The sequence below is a fragment of the Centroberyx gerrardi genome, chromosome 11 (genome assembly GCF_048128805.1).
Source record: "Centroberyx gerrardi isolate f3 chromosome 11, fCenGer3.hap1.cur.20231027, whole genome shotgun sequence".
NCBI lineage: Eukaryota > Metazoa > Chordata > Actinopteri > Beryciformes > Berycidae > Centroberyx > Centroberyx gerrardi.
The window spans coordinates 1331172-1353943 of record NC_136007.1 but is presented as its reverse complement, the minus strand read 5'-3'; the positions used below and the strand labels follow the sequence as shown (position 1 = coordinate 1353943).

Here is a 22772-nt window from a genome sequence, read left to right as displayed (position 1 = left end):
GCAAATGCAGCTGTCCCTGGAATATGTGTTTAATATGTATTTTTATATGTGTGTTCTCCATTGTTTTGCATTGGACTTCATCACAAGCTGCTGATGCTAAAGGTGTTCATTTGACCTCTGACCTCTCACAAAATGCTGATGTGTGTGTGTGTGTGTGTGTCTCCACTGCCCTCTTCAACACTAAATAAATAAATACTTCATTGCTCCCTGTAGGGAAATAAACTTCTGCGTGTCGGACGGTGGCCGGCGGGCAAACGCTCCACGATGGCGAGAGAGAGATTTTAATTTAAAGTTGCTCTGTATCATTTTCCCATCAATAAATCATCAGCAGATTAATTTAGAAACATCAGTCTACTGACACCAGTAATATTGTTTGTTCTAGTGTTTCTCCACATTAAGACCACATTTCCCAGAAGCCCCGTTGCTTCCTACAACGTTGCCCCCGCAGTATTGGCCCATAAAATAATTTTTCTCATCTGTTCGTTATTATTACAAAATTAACTAGGAGGATGACATTTGATGAAATTAACAATCATAAAGCTTAAAAAAGCTGCAACATGCTTTATAAATCGAAATCCCCTAACCCTAGTAAATAAATGTGTCTTGGTATGTATGAGGGGTGGAAGTAGCAAAAACAATAAATGAAACACTGAATGGATTAAACAGCTATCTAATTAAATGGTGGGTTGAATAAAATGCTATCATATTAATTGTTGCATCAAATAAAATCAATAACATTCAATATTGAAATACCAAATTAAATCATTACACAACAATGAAATTCAATTATTTACAAATCATTTGTTTCATTTATTACTTTTTGTTACTTCCACGCCCCATAGGTACGAGAGAGTACTCATAATTACTTGTTCAGTTTGTGTGTGTGTGTGTGTGTGTGTGTGTGTGTGTGAGAGAGAGAGAAAATGCGTGCCTGTTATTTTATGAATGAGGTGAGTTTCAGCTATTTTTACAATGTGCGCAGTCAGAAGGCGAGCGGATGCGTCTCCTCCAGATGAACGGAGACGATCACTAACCTGGCTAATAATTTCAAGCCCTTCGTCTTCACTGTGTGTTAACCATGAACGAGGCCAGAGGCACAGAGCCGACGTCAACAACACACACTTTAATCAAGTTACAACGTCAAAACACGAGTCCAAATGAACTGAGGCTCTGGATATTAGTCCAAATGAACTGAGGTCCAAAAAAAAAAAAAAAGAGGCAGAAATGTCCATCCATGCATAATGTCACATTTAGAGAAAATACATTCAGACACAAAGTGCATGTCGGTACAATGGCTGCTGTAAGTTGTTTTACATTAAGTTAGACTTCAAAGTGAACATCTCTTTCTTTCTTTTTGTAATTATTGACTTCTTCTTCAGTGAAACTCTGCTTCACATTCACGCCCGGAAGCTGCCAAGTAGGACCGGGAGTCGATTCCAGAAAGAATCGATTCTTCAATTCCAGGCGTTTAGGAATAGAGAATCGACTCCAAAGTTGTGGAGTCGATTCCACACAGTACAGAAAATGTGAATCCCACAGCCAAATTCCTGATAAGATTATGCGATAAGGTGGTTCAATAAGTGGCTCAAGTCTGCCTGGCAACAGAGCGAGGGAGAGATCAGACCAGGTGTTAGACACTGCCGCTGACTGTTGAGAAAATGGTTAATTCTACACCACACACATTGGTAGTGTGGCGGTATTTTGTCTGGACTCGACTCTTGTAGTTGATTCCAAAATTTTCAGAATCGAACAGCCGCCAGTACGACCACGGTCTTCTGGGCCGCCGAGTCGGGGATTTAGTGCCTTGCTTAAGGGCTACAGCAGCTGTTAAAGGAAGGGTTTCTCATTCTTGATAGCCTTCATTTTGATAGCCGTCATGGGATTCAAACCGGCGATGTTCCGGTCACAGGCGCGCCTCCCTGACCTCCAGGCCGCCCAGAACCGCTTCATTACTTCACATCAGACAGTCGAACCTCTCAGCAGAAAAACGTTCAGTACTTGGACTTATTTTCCTGGTCCATCACCCTGGATTTTCTGTGTTTTTAAATGATAGCGGGGCGTCGCGGTGGCACAGTGGTCTGGGATGCGTGCCATGCGGGAGCGACGTCCCGGGTTCGAGTCCGGCCCGAGACGTTTGTCGCATGTTTTCTCTCCCGGTCCTTCCTGTCTCTCTCTACGTTGTACTGTCTAGTAAAGGCAAAAAATGCCCCAAAAAAACGAAATGCCAGCACCCTAAACCCTCCTAGAAGATCACCCTCGAAGACTTGGACTCGTTCTCCGTGGGCGCCGCCCTCTCGGCCTTCTCGCCCGCCTCCTGCTCGTCCTCGCCCGCTCCCTCCCTCTTCAGGATCTTCAGCGGCCACCAGAGGGAGCTGCTGCGGCGGCGGTCTCTGCGGAGGACGGGTCGTACCGGCCAGCAGCAGGGGGCGCCCTTATCCCCTGTCAGGAAGTAGAGCAGGGCGTTGAGCCAGGCGTTGCAGGACGCCAGCGGCCGGGTGACTTTGTAGCAGATGGAGACGGCCTTGATGGCGCTGCAGCCGCCGACCTGGCCGCGCCGCAGCAGCAGGAACAGCGTCCGGGTGACGTGGAAGGGCAGGAAGCAGAGCGCGAACAGCAGCGTGATGGTGACGATGGTCTTGATGGATTTCCGGCGCCGGCGGATGTAGTGCGAGTACTGGGAGCCGGAGATAGAGACCGAGGTTCTCTCCCTGCCCCCCTCCACCGCCCCGTCCCCCCCTACACCTTCCTCGCCGCCCTCCGTCGAGCTCGGCGGTGAGCGCAAGGTCTGAAATATTGTCCTGACCACCTGGGAGTAGCACCAGGCGATGATGACGAAGGGCACGAAGAAGCCCAGCAGGTGGAGGACCATGCCGTACGGGACGTAGTCGTCGAACTCCTTGTCGATGGCGTCGTCCCAGCAGTTCATGTATCCCTCCGAAACGCCGCTGCCTCCAGCGACCCATTCCTGCTCCTGAAACCCAGTCCCGTTCGCTCCGTCGCTCCCCCCTCCTCCTCCTCGCACCACGTAGCCCGTCTGGGCGAACCTGAAGATGGGGCAGGTGAGGATGAAGACCACCACCCACACCAGAGCGCAGGTTCCCTTCACCGCCCGCTTGCTCTCCAGAGTGATGGTCCTCATCGGGTGGCAGATGCCCAGGTACCTGAGGAGGGAGGATCAGAGTTCAGTCCATCTCTTCCCAAAATGACACATCACATTTATCACTGTAATCAAGATCTTCTTTGTCAGGCTTCTACTGTTCAGCTTAAAGAAATAAATAGACTCAGGTTCTCAGTCTACGACTCGTACACTAAACATCACTTACAAGTTTGATACTGTCACTCCGAGTATGGCAGCACTGGTTTGGGGATTTGTCTTCTGCAATTTTGGACCTTTATATAATGTTTTCTAGGTAAACTTATGGTGTTACATCTGATGCTGCCCCACCTGCTCACTAAACCGAGAACCACAATGGAAATAAGTCTGTGGACTTTTTGTGCTGTCCTTGATTTTATCAGAGATACATGAAACACAAGTTATAGGTTTGTTTTTATGTGTTTTTCAGATATGTCAAATAAACAAAACTAAACCCAGAATAGTCCAATGGATGACAGAGGGGATTGACTCTGGTTTCTCAGAACTCTTTCGGTACAAACTGACTGATATTGACTGTGTGTCCTCAGAGCCAGTGAGACGCTCAGACAGGAGGAAGGCACACAGCCAAAACGGCATCATGTTTGTCCCAATAAAGCTGTAACTGAGTATTCTGGGTAGAGCCTCGTCTCCTGAAATTTCATGAAATGAGCACGATGTCTTAAAATGGAAATAAGGACCTCAGTGCAGGAAAAGTGAGAGAAACTCGTTTCCCCAGCAGGAAAGGATCAGATGGAGGAGACGGGACTAGAGAAAGGAAGTAGTTTGATGGTGCAAAGTAACCCCAGAGCTACTCAGCACGCGTCCTGTTGGTGTATCCGTATTTGCGGCCCAGCTGCAGCTCGGCACTTTAAACAGCTACAGCAGCTCCGTTACTGTCCGCCCGGTCCGTCCGGTCCGTCCGGTCTGCTGCACGTACGGTTTTACCTCTGGGTCAGTGAACACAGTTATCTAGTTTTGTTTATTGTTACAACAACTCAAGTTGTACAGGTCGTCACGAATGGGCGACGACCGGGGTTCAATTCCCAACTCATGACAAGAAGTTTTCATTTATTGAACCGTGAGCAAAACCTGAAGCTAACCTGAAGCTAACTGTTTTAGCTGCTGAACTGAGGCGTTAGCTAACCTTCTCATGTGACCAACAGGTGGAAATGTCCAGTCCAGTTCCTGCTGTTGGAACATAATCCTTTACTGGAGGACGGTCCTGATCTGAACTGGATTCCTGTCAGAAACATTTCACAATACATTTAATTGCTCATTTGACAAAACTGTTGTCTGGGTAAGAAATCATTTTAATCCTTCATCATTTTAAAGTGCTGAACTGAGCACCAATGGTGTATTTATTTCTTCTAGAAAATAGCATAGTTTTGAAGCATAGTTAAGCATATTTAAGTAAAGTTAAGAATGGAAATTTTATGTTTTAGAATGAATTGATTTGTCTGGTCATCAGTGAAAGACAAACCGTCTCTCCTCCCTGAAAAACTGCAGCGGCTGCAGTAAAGCAGCTCAGTGACCAACAGCAGACCCACAGCAGTGGAGCAGCAGCTGTTGAGGGTTTGCTAAACTGAAACTGAAATGTGTGTAAACTGTCCAAGTATGAAGCAAGGCGTTGCTGATACATTCAGTCATTTCTTATAGTAACTGCTATAGTGTTTCTATAATCATTCAGTCATTTCCTATAGTAACTGCTATAGTGTTTCTCCCCCGGATCATGCCGCAGTGAAAGATAAAATTCTCGGGGAAACACTGGATGAACGCTGCTGCAGCCTCTGCTGTCTCCCTGAAAGTTGAAAGCTTCAGGTTAGAGTCAGCGTCGCGCCAACGTGACGTTCTCCTGCTCCACAGAGCGCGTTGACTTTTGAATGGATACACCAGAAAACAATCAATTCGACTTTATTTCAATGAGGGAGAACGCGTGCGTCAGCCATCGAGAATTGAACCTCGGCTATTTTTTATCTTGGACGCAGCCATCGAACGCAACGCGAGCAGTGGATCTTTCAGTGCTGGTAAAGGAATCATTCCTTCTTCGGCTGTGGTGGGGCGGGGCCGGCAGCCGGTCTACACAGCAGCTTACAGGAAGTTGTTCTGAGGAGAATTTGCGGCTCCCTCCATTCCCAGCCCCCTTCACACATCATTACATCCGGCCAATCGCTGCGGCGGTGGGCGGCGTGTTCGGGCATTTCTGTTTCGGAGAGTCACATTTCCGAAGTGCATCGCCCCCAAACAGAAGCCTCCTCCGACCTTCAGAACATGTCTGAAACCTCTCAGAACTAAGCATAAACCAAGTTTAAGAGACTACAGGCCCTGCGCTTAAACATATATCAAAAATGTAAAAGCTACTGAATGGAGTGGGAGGAGCTTCAAGTCGCTCCGAGTTTTGACAACAAGCTTTAGAAAAGAGGTGAAAACAGCAACAAGCTGCAGACTGTAACAACAGATGGAGTAGTGAGTGTTCTTCACCCACAGGTTTCTGAAGGGCCGTTTTGAAGCCAAAAGATCGGGTTTACGATCGCCGCCATTTTTTGGAGCCGGAGCAGCCAGAGTGAAGCCGAGGGTCGTCCACAGAGCCGCAGCTCCGCCTGCTATTGGTCCGTAATCGCCGACCTGTCGATCACTAGGAAAACAACCCTGTGTTTTAGAACCGTTAAATCCTATTAATGACGCAATTATTTTGAAAAATAAGGACACAGTTGGGCGGTCTGGAGTCTTTTTGGATCCTCTAGTGGACGTTAGAGGAATCGCCGCCTGCCGCCACTTCCTTATTGGCTTCAAAATCCACCGGTGGTTTTGGCCACTTGGTGTGGATGTTGGTTTATATCACCATGTCTCAAGGAAATCTCCACGTTAGTTTCAGGATTGGTTATAGGGTCTGAAATCTGAAATAATCCGCTTATGTATAATTGTATAAATAAATGTATAATTTTGTTGCGTTGTGACTTACAATGTTGCTACATGAACATTTTGTTGCTGCACTAAGTGAAAAAAAGCACTACCAATTCTTTACCTTTTTTTGTTTTAGTTCTTAAATAGAAGGTTATTTATAACTATGTTGTGTTCATTAACAATGCTGAAAGCTATTTTGTTACTGAGTGCAATAAAAACACTTCCTGTTTTTTAACTAAGAACAAACAAATTACCTAAAAAGATTCAATAAGGCATTTGAAAGGATTCGGATTTGACAAGCAGAGTCAATACTGGATTCAGATTCAATAAAACGCTCTGAGTCCTACCTGTGGACGGAGATGCAGGTGAGGAAGAAGATGGAGCAGTAGAGGTTGAAGTAGAACAGGAAGCGGACCAGGCGGCACATGAAGTCCCCGAACACCCAGCGGTCCCGCAGCACGTAGCTGGCCACCAGGAAGGGCAACGACAGGCCGTACATCAGGTCGGTGGTGGCCAGGTTCACCATGTAGATGAGCGAGGTGTTCCAGCGCCGCGCGGAGCCGGCGCTCCCGCGGCCGCGGCAGCCGCCGTGGCGCCGGCAGGAGCGCAGCAGCACCACCGAGTTCAGGCTCAGGCTGAAGACGAAGGTCAGGGAGTAGCAGACGGGCAGGAAGACGTACTTGTAAGATTCGTCGATGCTGCAGGACGAAGGCGGGGGGGACGAGGCGTTGGGATGGGCGCTATCCGGTGTGGTGTTGGAGGCTTGGCTCAAGCCCATGATGCTCGGCGGCTATTTGTGGCTCGTCTGGAGCGGCTCATGTTCCTCTGGTTTCATCTTAGCTCCTTCCTTCAGCTGAAGTCCTCTTGTGTGCCGGAGTTTCCTTCATTTGTCCTCTGTCTCTGTTTCTGTCTATCTATTTATCTATCTATCTATCTATCTATCTATCTATCTATCTATCTATCTGTCCAGTCCATGTCTCTCGGGTCAGAAGGAGTTTTCTGTGACAGAGAGAAAACACACAGTCATTAGTTCGGAAACGCTCTTTCAGAATGAACCGCTGGCGTTTTGCTGATGAAGACTGTCTCGCTCAATTAGCCCGTCAATCATTAACGCGTCTTTCCGGAAACCTCTCTCCATTCATGCAGGTGCGGTAGTATCCGAGCCTGTGTTTTGGAACAAAGCGACGGTCTAATGATGTTACGCAACCGGAGAGCGACCTGGTTGCAGAATAGCGGCAACTGGAGCAGAATCAGAGTCTCTATAAGTATGAAAGGTGTAGAGGAATTTGTGTTGGTTGACTGCTGCCAGGAAAATGAAGCACATCTCAACATTTACTTATAAAACAGTTCAGTTTTTGAGGACAGAATTATTTGAATCACAGAATCACACCTGATGGCCCTTAATTGAATCAGGTGTGCAAGAGTAGAGGAGCTAAAAGTTGCAGGACAGGTGGAACTTGAGGACTGGGTTGAGAACCACTCATCTAGACTTGGTGCACATCTTGCCCAGAATGCATTGTGGTCACTCGTCGTTTCCTGTGCAAGACCCACCATAGTGGGACAAGTGTTATATAAGTGTAAGTAAGCAAACAGTATTTAGAGGATTTAAACGGATTCGTCAGCGTCCGTTCAGCCAATCAGATCGTTCCTACGTTTGTTTTGTAGAAACTAGCGGCGAACACAGAGACGACGGTCCGACCGGAACAAAGATAACACAGAGGAAGCTGGTGGAGCGTTGGGATGACTGGAGGTTTCAGATCAGGTTCTGATTGAACTTATACAGTAGAGTCTGTTTCTTCTGTTTTCTATCAAGCAGCTCCGTTATGAGCAAAGCTTCCTGTTCTTCTGCCTCGCCGCCATGTTGACGCTCAGAACAAACCAACACACACATCTATCAGCAATAATTATCTGTTTTCTGATGGATCGGTGTGGCAGTGCTGCTTTAAGCTGTCAGTTCTACCTTGAGACGTCCTGCCTGTTTCTCAGCCTGGTCCGGTCCGGTCCGGTCTAGTCTGGTCTGGCCCGGTTCGGTCTGGTCTGGATTGAAGGGTCTCCGGGTTTTTCTCCTCTGACCTTCAGCGTCTCTGTAAATAATTGATCAGCGTTCATTCAGTCAGAACTGCAGGAATGAAACTCAATCCAGCCGCTGCAGTGAGACAGCAGCAGCACACTGGAGCTTCAGCAGCTGAAGATTTCCAACATGAAATATCCACCATTTTAAAAACCATGAGCTTGGAGTTGTAGGTTTCTGTCTGGGCAGAGACCGGCTCTGAGATACTGAGCATCCCAGCTGGAAGAACTGTTATATACCCTACTTTCTGTTTAATATTTAACCCATAAAGGTTATTTTTTTAAAACATAAAACAATCACAAAAGCATAAAGTAACATTCAAAATCATGAATATTTAGATAACTCAATTTTGATGTAAAAAAAAAAGTCAGATAGAACCTTTAACTCCAACATTCGGTGAGATGAGACCGTTTGTAAATGCAGGATCAATCCGTCGCCTGAATCCTTCAGAGGAACAGGAGGCGTTTCGTCTTCTGCCAATCACAAATATCCTGAAAAAGACTGAAGGCAAACTGCAGAAATCCAGTTTTTAATGCAGATGGAATCACTCACCTTTTTCCTCCTGATGCTTTAAATATCTTGTCAACAGCAACTCCTCCCGTTTGGTTTCCTCTCTCTCCCTCTCTCTCTCTCTCTCTCTCTCTCTCTCTCTCTCCCTCTCTCGTTACCTGAGTCTCTAGTTAGGAGGCAAAGTGCATCAGACTCAGTATGATCTATGTGGTAAACAAACCAACCCTTCCTTCTCTTCCTCTTCTTCTTCTCCTCTCTCTCCTCTGCTGTGGGTCAGGCATCAACTTGGACTGTCACTCCCCCCCCCCCCCCCCCCCCCCCCCTCCCCTCCCTATTTTCCCCTCATCATCATCATCCTCCTCTCTGTTTCTCTGCTTCATTAGGAGAGCGCAGCAAGACAAAGCGCAGTGTGTGTTTAAAGTGTGTGTTTAAAGTGTGTGCTCAGGCATCGCAACACAATCTCAGGTCAAACAGCCGGCAGGCAGCAGCGGTATGAATAAACACGGCCAGAGGAAACACCGAATAACACCGTGACTTTTATTCAATACAAAATCATTTCCGCCCATACAGTGAAAAAATACATTTCACATACACATACTTATTGTCATCTAAATAAATGTCTGTTTTGTCGCTCTCTGTTACCGATTCATACCGTACAACCGGTTCATAAAGCTCTTCCATTTCCATCCATTTCCATAAACAGCCGGTGTCTGGTCGCTCTTTCCTAGCAAAAATCCTCCCGCCGCACAGGAAGTGATGCGTTTTACGTTTCCTGTTTGTTTGGAAAAAACAGAAGAAGAAGAAGAACTGGGTAGTTAGCATGAGCAGTGATAGCCACCATGGCTGAACAGACAGAGAGAAGAGAAACTCAAACTGCAGCAACAGGAAAACAAACAAAACCAAGATGAAAAACACTTCAAGATGAGAAGGGAGGATGAGGAGCGATGAAGATGTGTCTGTTCTTTTGGACTGGTAGGTTTCACTTTATTATGACTTTATTATGTTGGTCCAGTGCCACTGAGAGCAAAACACCAAAGCAACGACCACCGATCAGCAGAGATGTCGCCAAAGTCAAGAAAAACATTATAATTTTAAAGAAATTGTTCACCCAGAAATGACATTTTCTCATTGCTTACTCAGCTCATGTCAGTGGAAACACCGGTGTGACGTCGAGCTCTGCGTACGAGCGTGAACACAGAAATGGGGAAATGTTGTTTTGACGTCGAACAGCGTGTGAACATGTGTGAACGGTTGCAGTGAAGTTTTGCACTAAATCCTGGTGTAAATATCTGACTTTTGGACTCACAGTGCGATCGTCTGGCTTCACAACACTTGGATGATGCTGTCTGGAGAAATTTGATGGTCATTTTTTACCTTTTTGGAACTCTAACTGTAAAGAACCACGACCCGCTAACTTCAGCTGCTAGCTAACTCGCTGGGTTTCAACTGACATGAGAGTGAGTACATAATGAAAGAAAAACATAATTTTGGGTGAACCATTCCATTAAGACTCTGTTTAAAGAGTCCAAATATATAAAAATTGGCCAAATTTTTTTTTTATATGTCGATGACATTCAACTTAACATATTCAACTTAACATATTCTGGATGCTGGAAATGCATTTTGTGTTGTTGACAACATAAACTGTAGCTGCATCCAAAATACTGTAGCTGTAGGATTCATGTTGTTTACATTGACTAATACGTTCTTAGCTCATTTGATTTACCTTCTGAGACATCTCTAATCATATTAAGTGTATGTGAAATTTATTTTTTCTGTGTGGAGGGAAAAGTAAATATCAAAAAACAAAAAAGTTTTAAAAAGTCCAATGATCTTTACAGTACATTGTTTCTCATGAATACAACATTCAATCCCTTAACACAGGTCAATATAAGAGACTATATGGAGTAAAAAATGACATATCAAAATATAATTCTTAGTAAGGCACTAGAGGACATTGTAAATGAAGTAGCAGCGTCTTGGTTTCCTATGCTGGTGGTTAAAACAGCCAGTTTAAATCATGTAAATATCACTGGCTAGTAAATAAACCAAGTTTGTATTGCTGCTGTCAGATGAAACCTTTAAATCCGTTAAATTTCAGGGATTCAGAAAAACAGCCTCAGATTGTCGACCTTTAAAGAACCATGTAAACGTTATGAAAGGAAAAATCGGAGTTAGGTTTTCACGACAGCAGCAATATATTACTATTATTATACGTCTAACACTTGTGTTTATATACACATAGTATAAGTGGATAATTCCCTTATATTGACAAGTAAACAATTATGTAATGACTCCCTGTACCAAAAACACTGAGCGTCAATAAGCAGTAAAAGGGGAATGCCACCAAAATTAACTAAAGACAGTTTAGACATTTTCCTAAACGTTTACAATCTGTTTTTTTCTGTTGTTTTATGAGTTTGGGTAATGAACTTCCAAGATTGTGGGAAAATTAAACTCTATAAGACCTTTCTGATTTGCATTGTTTGAGATTGTTAAAAGAACTTGAGGAAAATGTCTTTTTTCAGAATGACTGTCACAGTAAATTTTGGTGGAGTTCCCCATTATAATTTTTCATTTCAGTTTGTTTTTTTCTTCACCAGGCACTTTCCACCATGTAGGAATAAGTTTCAGCTTCAGCAAAAAAGCTAGTTAGCATTGTTAGCATTCCTCATGCAAACCAATGGGCCGCACTAGCGTTTATCTAGCATGTTAGCTTGTAGGTCTCAAATGCTAACAAATTGTTTTTAAGTGTATTAAGTGTAGAAAAATAACAAACTAACCAAACTAAAATGTTAAAGTATGTCACTGAAGTTTAGCTTGTCTTGCTACACATGCTGGGAGTGGACTGTTCCCTTGTTACAGTGACTGGAAAAGGTAAACACAATAACACTTGTGGTAAGTTGGAATCCCTCGTTTGTAGATAGATTACATCTGGATTTACACCAGCTGGCCGGGACTGAATCCTGTTTTCTGATCATGTTGTAGTTTGGCTGTAGCATGGATCACCAGATCAACAGAGAGGATGTCGAAATACACACCGGATGTCAGCTGGACCACATTCTATTGGTTAAAAATGTAGAAATGACAGAAACTTTGACCGTCGTTTTTTCTGTTAAGGCTGAAAACAAATCTTTTATCTGACTGTCTAGACACAAATCGCTAGCCAAGCTGTTGTTTGATCTACAGTTAACTGCAATAAAACATTTTTTAAACTGGATTGTTGAATTTTTTGTTTTTAACAGAATTTTCAGATGACATCACTGGCAGCCATCTTGGAGGTCCTCAGCTCTGTGAACAGCTGACTGTGTTTCTGTCGTCTCAACTGAATTGAACAGACGGTTAATTTCTGTCTGTTTCTGACTGAACTGATCATTTCATCACTGATCCATCTGATTGATTTAGTGTTTAGATAATGTCAGCTTGTTAGCTAGCTAACCATAGCATCTGGTCAGCTAACATCACTGTCTTGTTGTTAACACATCTGATTAGCACACTAGCTAACGTAGCTAGCAGCAGCTAGCGTTAGCATGTTCACATTAACATCAGTGTGTTTGCCGGCTAGTTAGCTAGCTAACAGTTTGTAGAGACTAGGGACTAGGGCTAAAGACAAGACAGCCTCACTGATATCTTTGTACAACAAAGCCCAAAGCATCACCATCCAGACACAAAATATGGTAAATATGCTAAAATATGGGATCTGTATCAGAGTTGACCACATCCAAATCTGATCCCAAAACCTTCTGATTCAGACTGTTAAGGCAAAAAGAAAGAAATTAGATCCGTGCCACATGGTCAGAAAATAAGCTTTCTGATGCATCTGTAAATCCAGCTGTGCTGCTGACTGAGCATAACAGACCCAGAAATGAGTCACTGTCATGTTTGATAATACATTGATGAAAAACTTTGTCTAGTTTAATTATCAGAGTTGGTCATCCAATCTACTTCCCATCATTCCTTCTTAATATTCTGTTTTTGCGTTTTGTTTATTGCAGTTATACTTCTGTCCATCGACCGGTCACTGTCAGAGGGACAGTTTTAATTCCTGAAGAGCCGAGGAAGAGGAAGGCTTCGCTCTCCCACCTTCCTCAGTCTGATCACAACCTCCTCCTCTTCCTCCCCAAGTCCCCCTCACTTCCCATGATGTCATTTCCTGCTGCAGAACAAAGGACGAGACCGGCTTATCGGGTCGAACAAGGTAGGAACACTCAGGTTCAGGGTCTCTGTAACCGGGCGACCCGTTCCCACGGTGTTAAAAACATATCAAGGCACTTTGAATAAAGCGAACATGAAACAGCACGTTATATCAAAGGAGTGTGAACACAGTTTATTAGAAACGCTGAGTAATGTATGTTTCTTTCTGATTTGAACGCCTCTTGGCCTGCCGGGTTCGCCACTGAAATCTCTAAGTTCCATCCTTGACTGAAAGCATTGGCCAATGACAGACTCTCTCTCTTCATGGTTACTTCTTGTTGCTCTGGCTGACAGGGAGTCATCACTTCCTGTCAACCTGCGTGTCTGATGTCACTTCCTGTCGACCTGGTTGTCCAGGTCGTGTCACTTCCTATTAACCTGAGTACCCTGGGTTCCCTTCCTGTTGCCTGGGCGTCGGCGTTAAGTCAAACTCGATAGACGACCGGGCTGACTCGTGATCCGTGGCAGTAAAGCGCTCCTGGCCAAACGTCCAGGCCGATGTGAGTCGAGGTCCGGACCTCCCGGGCGGCGGTCCCGGCGTTAGGTCAGGTCCTGGACGTCCAGCAGCATGGCGTCCTGTTTGGTCCTCAGCTGGTCTCGGACCAGCAGGTGGGCCACCAGCTCCGAGCTCAGAGCTGGAAGAAGAGCGACAACACAATCAATCACAGAGCGAAGGATGTTACCTGTTCCTGAGGTCAGACGTGTGGGTTTGCAGCTGAGAGCTTCAGGCTGCAGCACGTCTGGTCGTGTCTTAGCTTATATTAGCTTTAGTAAATGCTCCTGGTTAGCTTGAGAGAGCCGGACCACATCAGGATTGGGATTCTCACATGTACCGCTTTATTCAACTATACTTGTCAACCATGCAATGCCTGGTCTCTACGGCACTATATTCTCTGAACATACATGCGTAGATTAATATAGTGAAACACGTACCAAGTCGTTACTGAAGAGACTTAAAGCTACTCGTTGGGAGACAGACTGGGTAGAGCAGAACTGAATACCTGTTGCTGTAACTCCATCTCAGGAAAAACAAGGAGCGCCGCCCAGTGACGTAATCTGTTACTGCAACTAAACAATGTTCCAAAAGCACAGCAGGCTTATTTCTGACTGTTACAAGGTGCGGGACAGTCCCTGGAGAGCGTGAGGCGCGTCGCTGCATGGTGCCATGTCATTTTTACAAAGTCTGTAATCATTGCAGAAGGGAAGCGTTCAGTAAAATGATGGATAGCACAAAACCCTTGGAATTGCTTTGTTTTTTCATCTGCATATGCAGCAGAATATAAATTGCTATTGATCGCTATCTCCTGTTTCAGAATGAAGAGGGAGAAATTTGATTTGCTTATCTAACTCTGCCACATTCATTTCCACATGACGCATGAACCAGGAAAGAGGCACCGCAGTGTTGAGAGATTTGGGTTTAGAGTTAAAATAAGAATCAGGATTAGCTTTATGTTCAGGGGTAGAAGTGAGGTTAGGTTAGGATTAGGACTTGGATTTGGGCTAAAGGAAAACTCCATTCAGTAGTTGTGTTTCTCTTCTTGGTGGATAACCGGCCAATCGTAGACGAGGTGACGTCACCTCCAGATGTTTCCAGCAGCTCCAGTGGAGTTTGATATGAGAAAATGTTTCAGGATGTAAAACCTCAGCGGTAAACGTCAGGTTTTGGTGTCAGTCCCTCAGAATCAAAGAGCGAGGGCTTCTTTCTAGAGCCGCCATTTTGCACCGAGAGACGTTCAACAATCATACAGGGAGAAATCCATCGTAGAAGAGGAGAGAGACCAGTTTCTCCACCACAGGAGCAGGAGAGAGACCAGAATGCACTGCAGGAGCAGGAGAGAGACCAGAATGCACTGCAGCAGCAGGAGAGAGACCAGAATGCACTGCAGGAGAGAGACAGGCTGGGGTTTCAGGAAGGAGAGACTGTCACTTTTTTTGGACTGGAAAAACTCTCGCTCTGCTATCTCTCTCTCCATCTACATATAAAATCCACAGCTGATTGCAAGTCCAGGCCCGTTCTCTGGAGGTTGTTGAAAGGCATTCTGGGAAATGTAGTAAATCACTAACTGCAGTAGAAGTAGACGAGGCAGGTTGAGGGAAAGTGGGAACACCAAGACAGTAAATGACAACACTTCATCTGGTGTGTGTGTGTGTGTGTGTGTGTGTGTGTATGTGTGAGAGAGTGTGTGTGTGTGTGTGTGTGTGTGTGTATGTGTGAGAGAGTGTGTGTGTGTGTGTGTGTGTGTGTGTATGTGTGAGAGAGTGTGTGTGTGTGTGTGTGTGTGTGTGTACCGTGGACGTCCTGTTGAAGCGAGGCCTTCAGGCCGCTCAGCTGCTGCAGTGAAAGCTCCTGCAGCTCGCAGCGTTCCAGATGCTTCCGCCTGGAGACCGCAGCGCTGCCGGCCGCACGCTGCACACACACACACACACACACACACACGCACACATGCACACACACACACACACACACACACACACACACACACAGTCAACACCTTCCCTTCATCTGTCCTTCCTTCCTTTCTATTAATTCTTTCTTCCCTTCACTCTTCCTTTCTTCCTTCTCCCCTGCCTTTCTTGCATCCTTCTTTCCTTCTTCCTTCCCTTCTGTCGTTCTTCCTCTATTCTTTCTTTTTCTTTCTGTATTCTTCCTTCTTTTTTTCCTCCCTACCTTCCCTTAATCTGCCCTCCCTTCCTTTCTATTCTTTCTTTTTCACTCTTCCTGTCTTTCTCTGTTCCTCCTTTCTTCCTTCGTCCGTACCTTCCCTGCATCCTTCTTTCCTTCCTTCATTTCACTCTTCCTTCTCTTCTTCCCTCCTTCCTTCCCTCCTTCTTCTCACCTCCTTCTCCTTCTGTTCTTCCAGCAGTTTGTCTCTCAGCGCCCTCAGCGCCGCGGCCACTTCCTGTTTAAGCCCGGCGGCATGGCAACCGTTGCTCCCTGTTCCCATGGAAACCTGGAGACATGGCAGAGTCAGCAGTCAGATTCGTGCGGCCGAGGCGAGGCTGCGGCTGCGCAGCGCCCTCTGCTGGCTTCCTTCACTTTGGGTTCGATTCATAAAGTTAGCATGTTTGTAACTTTCATCATGCTAAAGCTAAAGCTGGTGATACACAGGCAAATCTTTTATTTGGAAAATTTGGGGAAATTTCTCACTGAAAACAATGTAGCAGTTTGAAATCTAGCCAAGCTTGATCAGAGAGCAAGCTGTCAACATCAACCAATCAGAGACAAGAGATATGGTCAGGTGACCTGTCCTAACTAGGAAATAACAGCTGTGATTCTTTCTATGTAACATTTAATCCAGCAAGCTAGCTGCTGGATGCCAGAGCCCAACAGAAGAAATCACATGAAAATGAGAAGAAACTGTCCAATCAGAGAGCGGCTCCACAGAACACCTCGACATTTTAACGAAGTCTGAAACTCAACTCAAAATGTAGATTCTGTTTTACATATTCGAGCATTTGAGGCCTGAAACTGAGACGATCACACCAGGACCGGCAGACTTCCTGTACTCAGATGAGCCTTCAGGTTTATTCAAAACCTTTTTGGTTTCTACATCCTTCATGTTGGTTTGATGGAGAACAAGTTCCTGTCTTTAAATACTGTAACCTTTAATTCAGTTTTGGTCCAGATGACAGCACACACACTGTTTTGGCAGCAGGCTGTTGGGACGTTAAGGATAAAAACATCATAAAATATACTTAATAAAATCTGAAATGCTTTAGTCTATTGCATTTTTACCTTTAAGAAAACACAGAAAGAGTTTTTATATAAAAAAGTTTTATATTAAAAGATGGGTTTGTCAGTGGCAGTGACTGTTCACCAAGTCACCAAGTCACCAAGTCACCAAGTCACCCAGTCACCAAGTCACCAAGTCACCAAGTCATCAAGTCACCGGGTCTTCAGTGAATTATAGATTCTGGGGGTAAAAAGGCAGGAACGGACCTTTCTGTCGGCTCCCTCCTCTTCCTCACTGTCGCTGTTGTTGATGAAGCAGAGCTGCAGGTTTCTGTGGCTGCTGAGTCTGTGGACAGAGACACAGACCGAACAACACTTACATTCTGTCTGTTGTTTTTCTGTCTGTATCCTGCTGCTGTTTGCTGCTGCGGGGCCCGGTTTCCCCTCAGAGATCAACAGAGTTTCATCTAATCTATAAAAGAAAATATTTCACCAGATATACCATAAAGCTTCCAGTAAACGTGAGATGAGGATCCTTGTTTCTACTGAGCGCCTGCTCTTCTGATGTCATCGCTGCTTCCTGTAGGAAAAGGAATCGCAGCTCTTTTTTACTGTTTTACTATGACACTGCAAATATAAGTAGAATATTTTACCATCATTTTAAAGTGAAGCTTAAGTGTCTCCAATAGTAATAAATAATCCCTAATAAATGTCTAGTCGTGTTGGTTGTTAAAACAAATTAATGTCAAGGTCCATTCACATCTAGAAGAAGCTAATTGTCATACATTTTTAATTAATTAATCAAATTATTCATTTTTATTCATATTTAATTGTTTATTAATTTCTTTTCGCTTTTTCTTTCTTCCCCCCATATATTTTTAATTAATTCATTAAATTATTTTTATTTGTTTGTTCATTAATTTTCTCTCTTTCTTTCTTTCTTTTTTCCCCCTTATTTTTGTCATTAATTTCATTACTTACTTTTATTTATATTTAATTGTTTATTTATTAATTTATTTTGTCTCGTTCTTTCACGTCATGTCGGAGCAGAAGGTCCCGACCCTCAGTGTGTCTGAGAACTAAATAAAGGTTGAATTTCTACCTGTACAGGTACAGTACAGCCCAGAATCCTGCAGGAAATAAACACTAAATGAAAACCATGATGGCACACAATGTAAATTAATTCCAGGTTCCCACCGTGGGCCTGTTGTCAAATTCCAAGACTTTTCCATGACTTTCCATAACATCACAGTGTATTTCCATGACGCGTTCTTTCTTCCTGGTCGGTGAAGAAAGTAGAAGAACACGTTCTGCCAGATTCCTGGAAAGTGATCTGTTTAGTAAAAAGTCCTGAGAGAGGCAGAGGCTTCCAGCTGACAGGAGCTTTTATTCCCTGACTCTCCCTGTCTGTTGTTTCCTTACCGAGACGAGAGGACGGAGACTCGACACCTCCGCGGGTCTTCCTCCTCCGTCGCCTTCCTCGCCTCCCCCCCGCTCTGCAGGACACAGGACAGGAGATCAAGTCAAGACATTTTATCACCGAATCATCCCAGACAGGATGAGTCCAGACCCGCTCTGAATAAATGAAAGTGATATTGAGGGTTTGTCTGCAGGAACCAGGCAGCAACATGGGCAGGTGGATCTGGAGGGAAATCTCATCACGATGCACCGGGCCGGACGACTTTTTCCTCAAACGACTTAATAAGCCGACCGTAAACACGCTTTCCATCTCAGGAAAGTAGTTCCGCAGCACAGAAAATAGTCCCCGGCGTAATGAAGAATGTGTTCCCATTTGAATTTGATTTGGTAATAACTACAACAGCCTGACATTGTCATGGTAACAGTTAGCGATTTTTAAAATGTAAACTATGTCTCTGTGAGCTGTATTTAAAGGTTTTTAGCTTACAGTTGGAGCCAATGACTTCCAGGTTGAAGGATAAAAAGGGAACGTGGGAAGTCAGAAAGTAATGGGAGGAGAGCAAACACATTGTTGATTTAGTTATTTTCATAGGATCTGTTGACGGTAAGAAATGTATTTAAAAACACCAGCCGCATCCTTTAATGTGGAGAAACACACTAACAATTGACTTTATTCCAACGGCGGCCATTTTGATCTTATGTCTCACTTGGGGTGGGAAACTCAGTCTGGAAGACTGTCCTTTCTTCAACATGAGACTTCACACAGACCCAGCAGTTATCAAATTAGCTAGCAGCTAGCAATCTCAGTAACAAACTACTTTAATTTAGCAGGGAAGTTAGCTAGCTCACTAGCTAATTAGCTACTAGCTAGCTACCTAGGCTAGGTTCCAGTAGAGCGCTATACCGCTAATAATAGGTAATATGAAGCTATATCCCTCTGGACTCTGGAGATCCAGTTGTTTCTCATACACTTTTCAGTGTGAATCTGTTATGATAAATGTTTTCCACCTGGAGTGTGATATAAATTAAAAATGGCCGCCGTGGGAATAAGAGATAGAGGCGACCAATCATCTTGACCATGATCTCAATGGTTTATGGTAATTATACCCAGGGATCACAGTTCATTCACAGTGACGTATTGATGGTTACAAATGAAACACGGAGCACCTTTAAGCTTTAGTTTACATGTTGACGTTATGATGACATCATGCCAGCTGGCGAACACTTTTATCAACGTTTTCCCCACAGCCGCCCCCGGCGGGACTCGAACCCCCGACCCCGACCCGTCATCCAGGAAGTAGCTGACCTTTGCCCTTTCCCTCCTCTCCCGCTCCTGTTTCTCCAACTCGGCTATCCGCAGGCTGAGGTCCTCCCAGTGCATGATGGGAAGGTCCTGGCGGTCGGTGGCAGACCCTGCTGCCGTCTGGTGATGAAGCTCTTTCTCCTCCTCCTCCTCTTTCTCCTCCTCCTCCTCTTTCTCCTCCTCCTCCTCTTTCTCTCCCTCCACCTCCATCCTCCTCTCTGGAAATGGAGAACATATTGAGGAGGAAGAGGAAGTACGAGGAAACAGAAAAAAATTATAATGATAATAACAGATAATAATAAACTTTAGTTGTATGTCATTTTTTTAAAAACAGAGTCTCCAAAGTGATTTCAAAAGTTCTTGTAAAAAGAGGATTTGGACTAAAATGTGTGTTAAAATGCTGAAAATAACTTTTTGAGGATGTATTCCAGCAGAGTAAGAAGCCTAGCATCGCTAAAGTTTGATTTCTGAGGAATCCCAGAACAGAATAACATGACGGTTACAGTGAGAAATGTATTTTATCTCACCGAAGCTACTAGCTGTGTTCAGAAAACACAGCTAGCTCTCTTAGCTTGCTGTAGCCTAGCATAGCATCCTAGCTAGTTAGCTTGAGCTTCTTTGCTAGTGTGATGCTGAGAAACAGATCTGAGGCGAGGCTTTAAATGATTCTGTTTTGCTTTCAGATTCTCTCTGAATCCATTTTTTTGTTTTCTCCTATAATGAAAATGAACCGGGATTTTGGTTTCTGTTTGCCAGTCGCTCTGTTGTTCAGCTGAGTGAAATAATGATGAAGCTATTAGCCTGTATATTTTAACACGCTACTGAACTTTTAAAAACTGTCCAGCTGACAGCATGGTGTGGATTATTCTCATGAAACTGAAACAGTCTGTAGAGATTTATATTGTTTTTATCAGAATCAGCTCAACTGATAAAGAAAAGCAGAACAGAGGAACCTGAAGCAGAAGCATCAGTGTTTCAGTTTTACTCCTCTACTCATTTACATGTTAGACTGAAAGGGGGCGGGGCCACAATCCCTTATTTGGGCTCAGCAATGATGTAGGCTAACACTAAACAACAACAATAAAATAATTGAATATATATAATAATAATACTAATAAGGAAACATTATAGTATTTTAATATAAACATTTCTGTTTATCCTCCAACTGTGATTCATCACAGTCACTTAAGAATTAGCCTAATAGGCAATTATCAAACAGCAACAAAAACATATTATTTCCTTATGTTCACGTAGCCTAATATTAATGTTGAGCTTGCAGTAAGACCAAGGTCAGAATTTGAAAATAATAGATAATAATAATAGAATAGATAAATAATAGTAGATATTAACATAATCTGATGCATTAATAGCAAGTTTGTAGAACTCAAAATATCAGATGTGTAGGCTAATAATAGCCTAATAATAACAAATTATGTTCTGATTGAATTATCTTCCAAATACATTTCCTTAAGTTGCCTGTGTTTATTGTGTACATATAATACTGATATGCTAATTATATTTATTTTAACAGAAAATAGACATAGGCTATTTGAGGGGGGCGTCTTACCCTGGGTTACTATCTATCTATCTATCTATCTATCTATCTATCTATCTATCTGTGAAGAGTCAGTCTCGACTACTTAACAACCCAATCAAATCAATGATTTCCTCATTTACATAATGAATGTAATGATAACCCGCTGCAGGCCGCGCGCTGTAACCCTTCAGGAGTTAAACAGAAACAAACTGCTCGCTGCTCAGCTCTTCCTGTTTGGCTTCAGTTGAACTTCAGCTGCGGGTTGTTTACAGCGGAGAGTCTGGAGGTTTTACCAGCTAGTCCTGTCCGGTGGGTCCGGTGGGTCCGGTGGGTCCGGTGGGTCCGGACGGGCCGGTCGGTCCGGATCCGCCCGACATCCCGCCGCGAGCCGCTGACCCGCCGCTCCGGTTTACTCTTTATTCAGTCCGCCGTGAAAAGCTGCGGACTTGTTAAAGACTTCCAGTCGAGGAGAGAAGAAGAGAAACTCCCTGAGGAAGGAGGGAGGACCTTCCTCTTCCTCCTACCCCCCCCCCCCCCCCCCCTCTTCCTCTGTTCCCACTTTAACCTCTCGGCTTCAGCAGCAGAGCAACATCCTGCCTGCAGCTGTCTGCAGGAGTATTAGGAGTATTACTAATAGCAGTAGCAGTAGTAGTAATACTAGTAGTACTTGTAATAGGCTAGTAGTAGTAGTTGTAGTAGCAGTAATAGTGGGCTAGTGTAGTAGTACTAGTAGTATAAATATGAAGTATCTTGTATTTCTCTGATCTTTGAGGCTGCAGGTTCACACATTACATTGTTCTGCTGTTCCACTACAGACTGCTGTTATATATGTATATATATATATATATATATATATATATATATATATATATATATATATATATATATATATATATATATACACACACACACACACACACACACACAGAACGATCTGGCTCCAGGTCGACCAGAACCCAGTCTGGTTCATTTTGTTCTTAAAGAGTTCTTTACAGAACCATGCAGGTTCTAACATGGTTCTTTAAAACACCAAAGAGGGTTCTGCTGTGGTTAGGGAACCTCTGTCTGTACTGTGGAGAACCCTGTCCAGACACACAGGAACCCTCTGGAGGTTCTGTGAGAACAGAACAGACAGAGAGACAGAGCTGTGAGTCCTGCAGCGGCTCCGGCTCCGGCTCCGGCCCAGGCTCCGGCTCCGGCTCCGGCTCCGGCTCCGGCCCAGGCTCCGGATCCGGCTCCGGCCCAGGCCCAGGCTCCGGCTCCGGCCCCGGCTCCGGCTCCTGCACCGGCCCCGGCCCCGGCCCCGGCTCCGGCTCCGGCTCCGGCTCCGGCCCAGGCTCCGGCTCCGGCTCCGGCCCAGGCTCCGGCTCCGGCCCAGGCTCCGGTCCCGGCTCCGGCTCCGGCTCCGGCCCCGGCCCCGGCCCAGGCTCCGGCTCCGGCTCCGGCTCCGGCCCAGGCTCCGGCTCCGGCCCAGGCTCCGGTCCCGGCTCCGGCCCAGGCTCAGGCGGTCTGAGGGTCTGAGGGTCTGAAGGGTTAACAGGCTGCCGGTGTCCAGTTTCACCATTTTTTGGAGCTGACGCCTGGAACCAGATGAGCTTCAGTCCACAACCCTGAGGAGGATCCTGCTGCTCTCTGCTGCTTCACTCTCATTATTATTTGATGCTTCATGATACTGTTTTTCTCCTGTGGGATTCCTATAATATTCATATGGAGACTTGTGTGTTTGCAGTGCTCAGTATGAGTTTATTGTGTCCTTATTGTACTGTGTAGTGAGTCTGTCTGCTATAGTATTCTTATCATATTCCTATTAGAATTTATAGTGTTTCTGTACTGCTCAATAGTGAGTTTATAGTGATCTGTATACTTTTTGGCAATAAATAAATAATAAAAACAGAAAATGAAATTAAGAAAATGAATGTCATCATGTGCTTCACCATCCTGCCGCCAGTTTTACTTTAAATGAGAAACCTTCTGTCTTTGTTAATTACCAGCATTTTATATCTGTTCTCCTGTTTGCTGCTGCAAATAAAA

At 44.6% G+C, this 22772-nt stretch overlaps 2 protein-coding genes across 3 annotated transcripts; both read right to left on the bottom strand.

The window, feature by feature from the left end:
- Nucleotides 1-2145: 2145 nt before the first annotated feature.
- On the bottom strand, nt 2146-6812 carry LOC139914040 (P2Y purinoceptor 3). Its single transcript, XM_071902229.2, has 2 exons — nt 6382-6812; nt 2146-3161 (listed from the first exon to the last, which is right to left on the bottom strand). The coding sequence occupies exons 1-2, from the start codon at nt 6810-6812 to the stop codon at nt 2243-2245; spliced, it is 1350 nt and encodes a 449-aa protein (XP_071758330.2). The 3' UTR covers nt 2146-2242.
- Nucleotides 6813-9138: 2326 nt separating this feature from the next.
- On the bottom strand, nt 9139-21249 carry LOC139914041 (schwannomin-interacting protein 1). Of its 2 annotated transcripts, none has more exons than XM_078286408.1 (7): nt 21035-21247; nt 19208-19422; nt 17905-17978; nt 16750-16828; nt 15647-15760; nt 15099-15216; nt 9139-9387 (listed from the first exon to the last, which is right to left on the bottom strand). In XM_078286408.1, the coding sequence occupies exons 2-7, from the start codon at nt 19412-19414 to the stop codon at nt 9254-9256; spliced, it is 726 nt and encodes a 241-aa protein (XP_078142534.1). In that variant the 5' UTR covers nt 19415-19422; nt 21035-21247; the 3' UTR covers nt 9139-9253. The 2 variants fall into 2 exon arrangements, with proteins under 2 accessions (XP_078142534.1, XP_078142535.1); XM_078286409.1 differs by lacking the exon at nt 9139-9387 and adding an exon at nt 12244-13444 and having other exon boundaries at nt 21035-21249.
- Nucleotides 21250-22772: the final 1523 nt, after the last annotated feature.

Excerpts from the sequence above, each read along its gene's own strand:
- LOC139914040 (XM_071902229.2), bottom strand. The coding sequence starts at position 6,812 with ATGGGCTTGAGCCAAGCCTCCAACACCACACCGGATAGCGCCCATCCC. Across the intron at positions 3,162-6,381 it reads ACCTGCATCTCCGTCCACAG|GTACCTGGGCATCTGCCACC; the intron begins GTAGGACTCAGA and ends CTCCCTCCTCAG.
- LOC139914041 (XM_078286408.1), bottom strand. The coding sequence starts at position 19,414 with ATGGAGGTGGAGGGAGAGAAAGAGGAGGAGGAGGAGAAAGAGGAGGAG. Across the intron at positions 15,217-15,646 it reads AAGAACAGAAGGAGAAGGAG|CGTGCGGCCGGCAGCGCTGC; the intron begins GTGAGAAGAAGG and ends GTGTGTGTGCAG. Across the intron at positions 9,388-15,098 it reads GCTTCAACAGGACGTCCACG|GAAACGTAAAACGCATCACT; the intron begins GTACACACACAC and ends CCAAACAAACAG.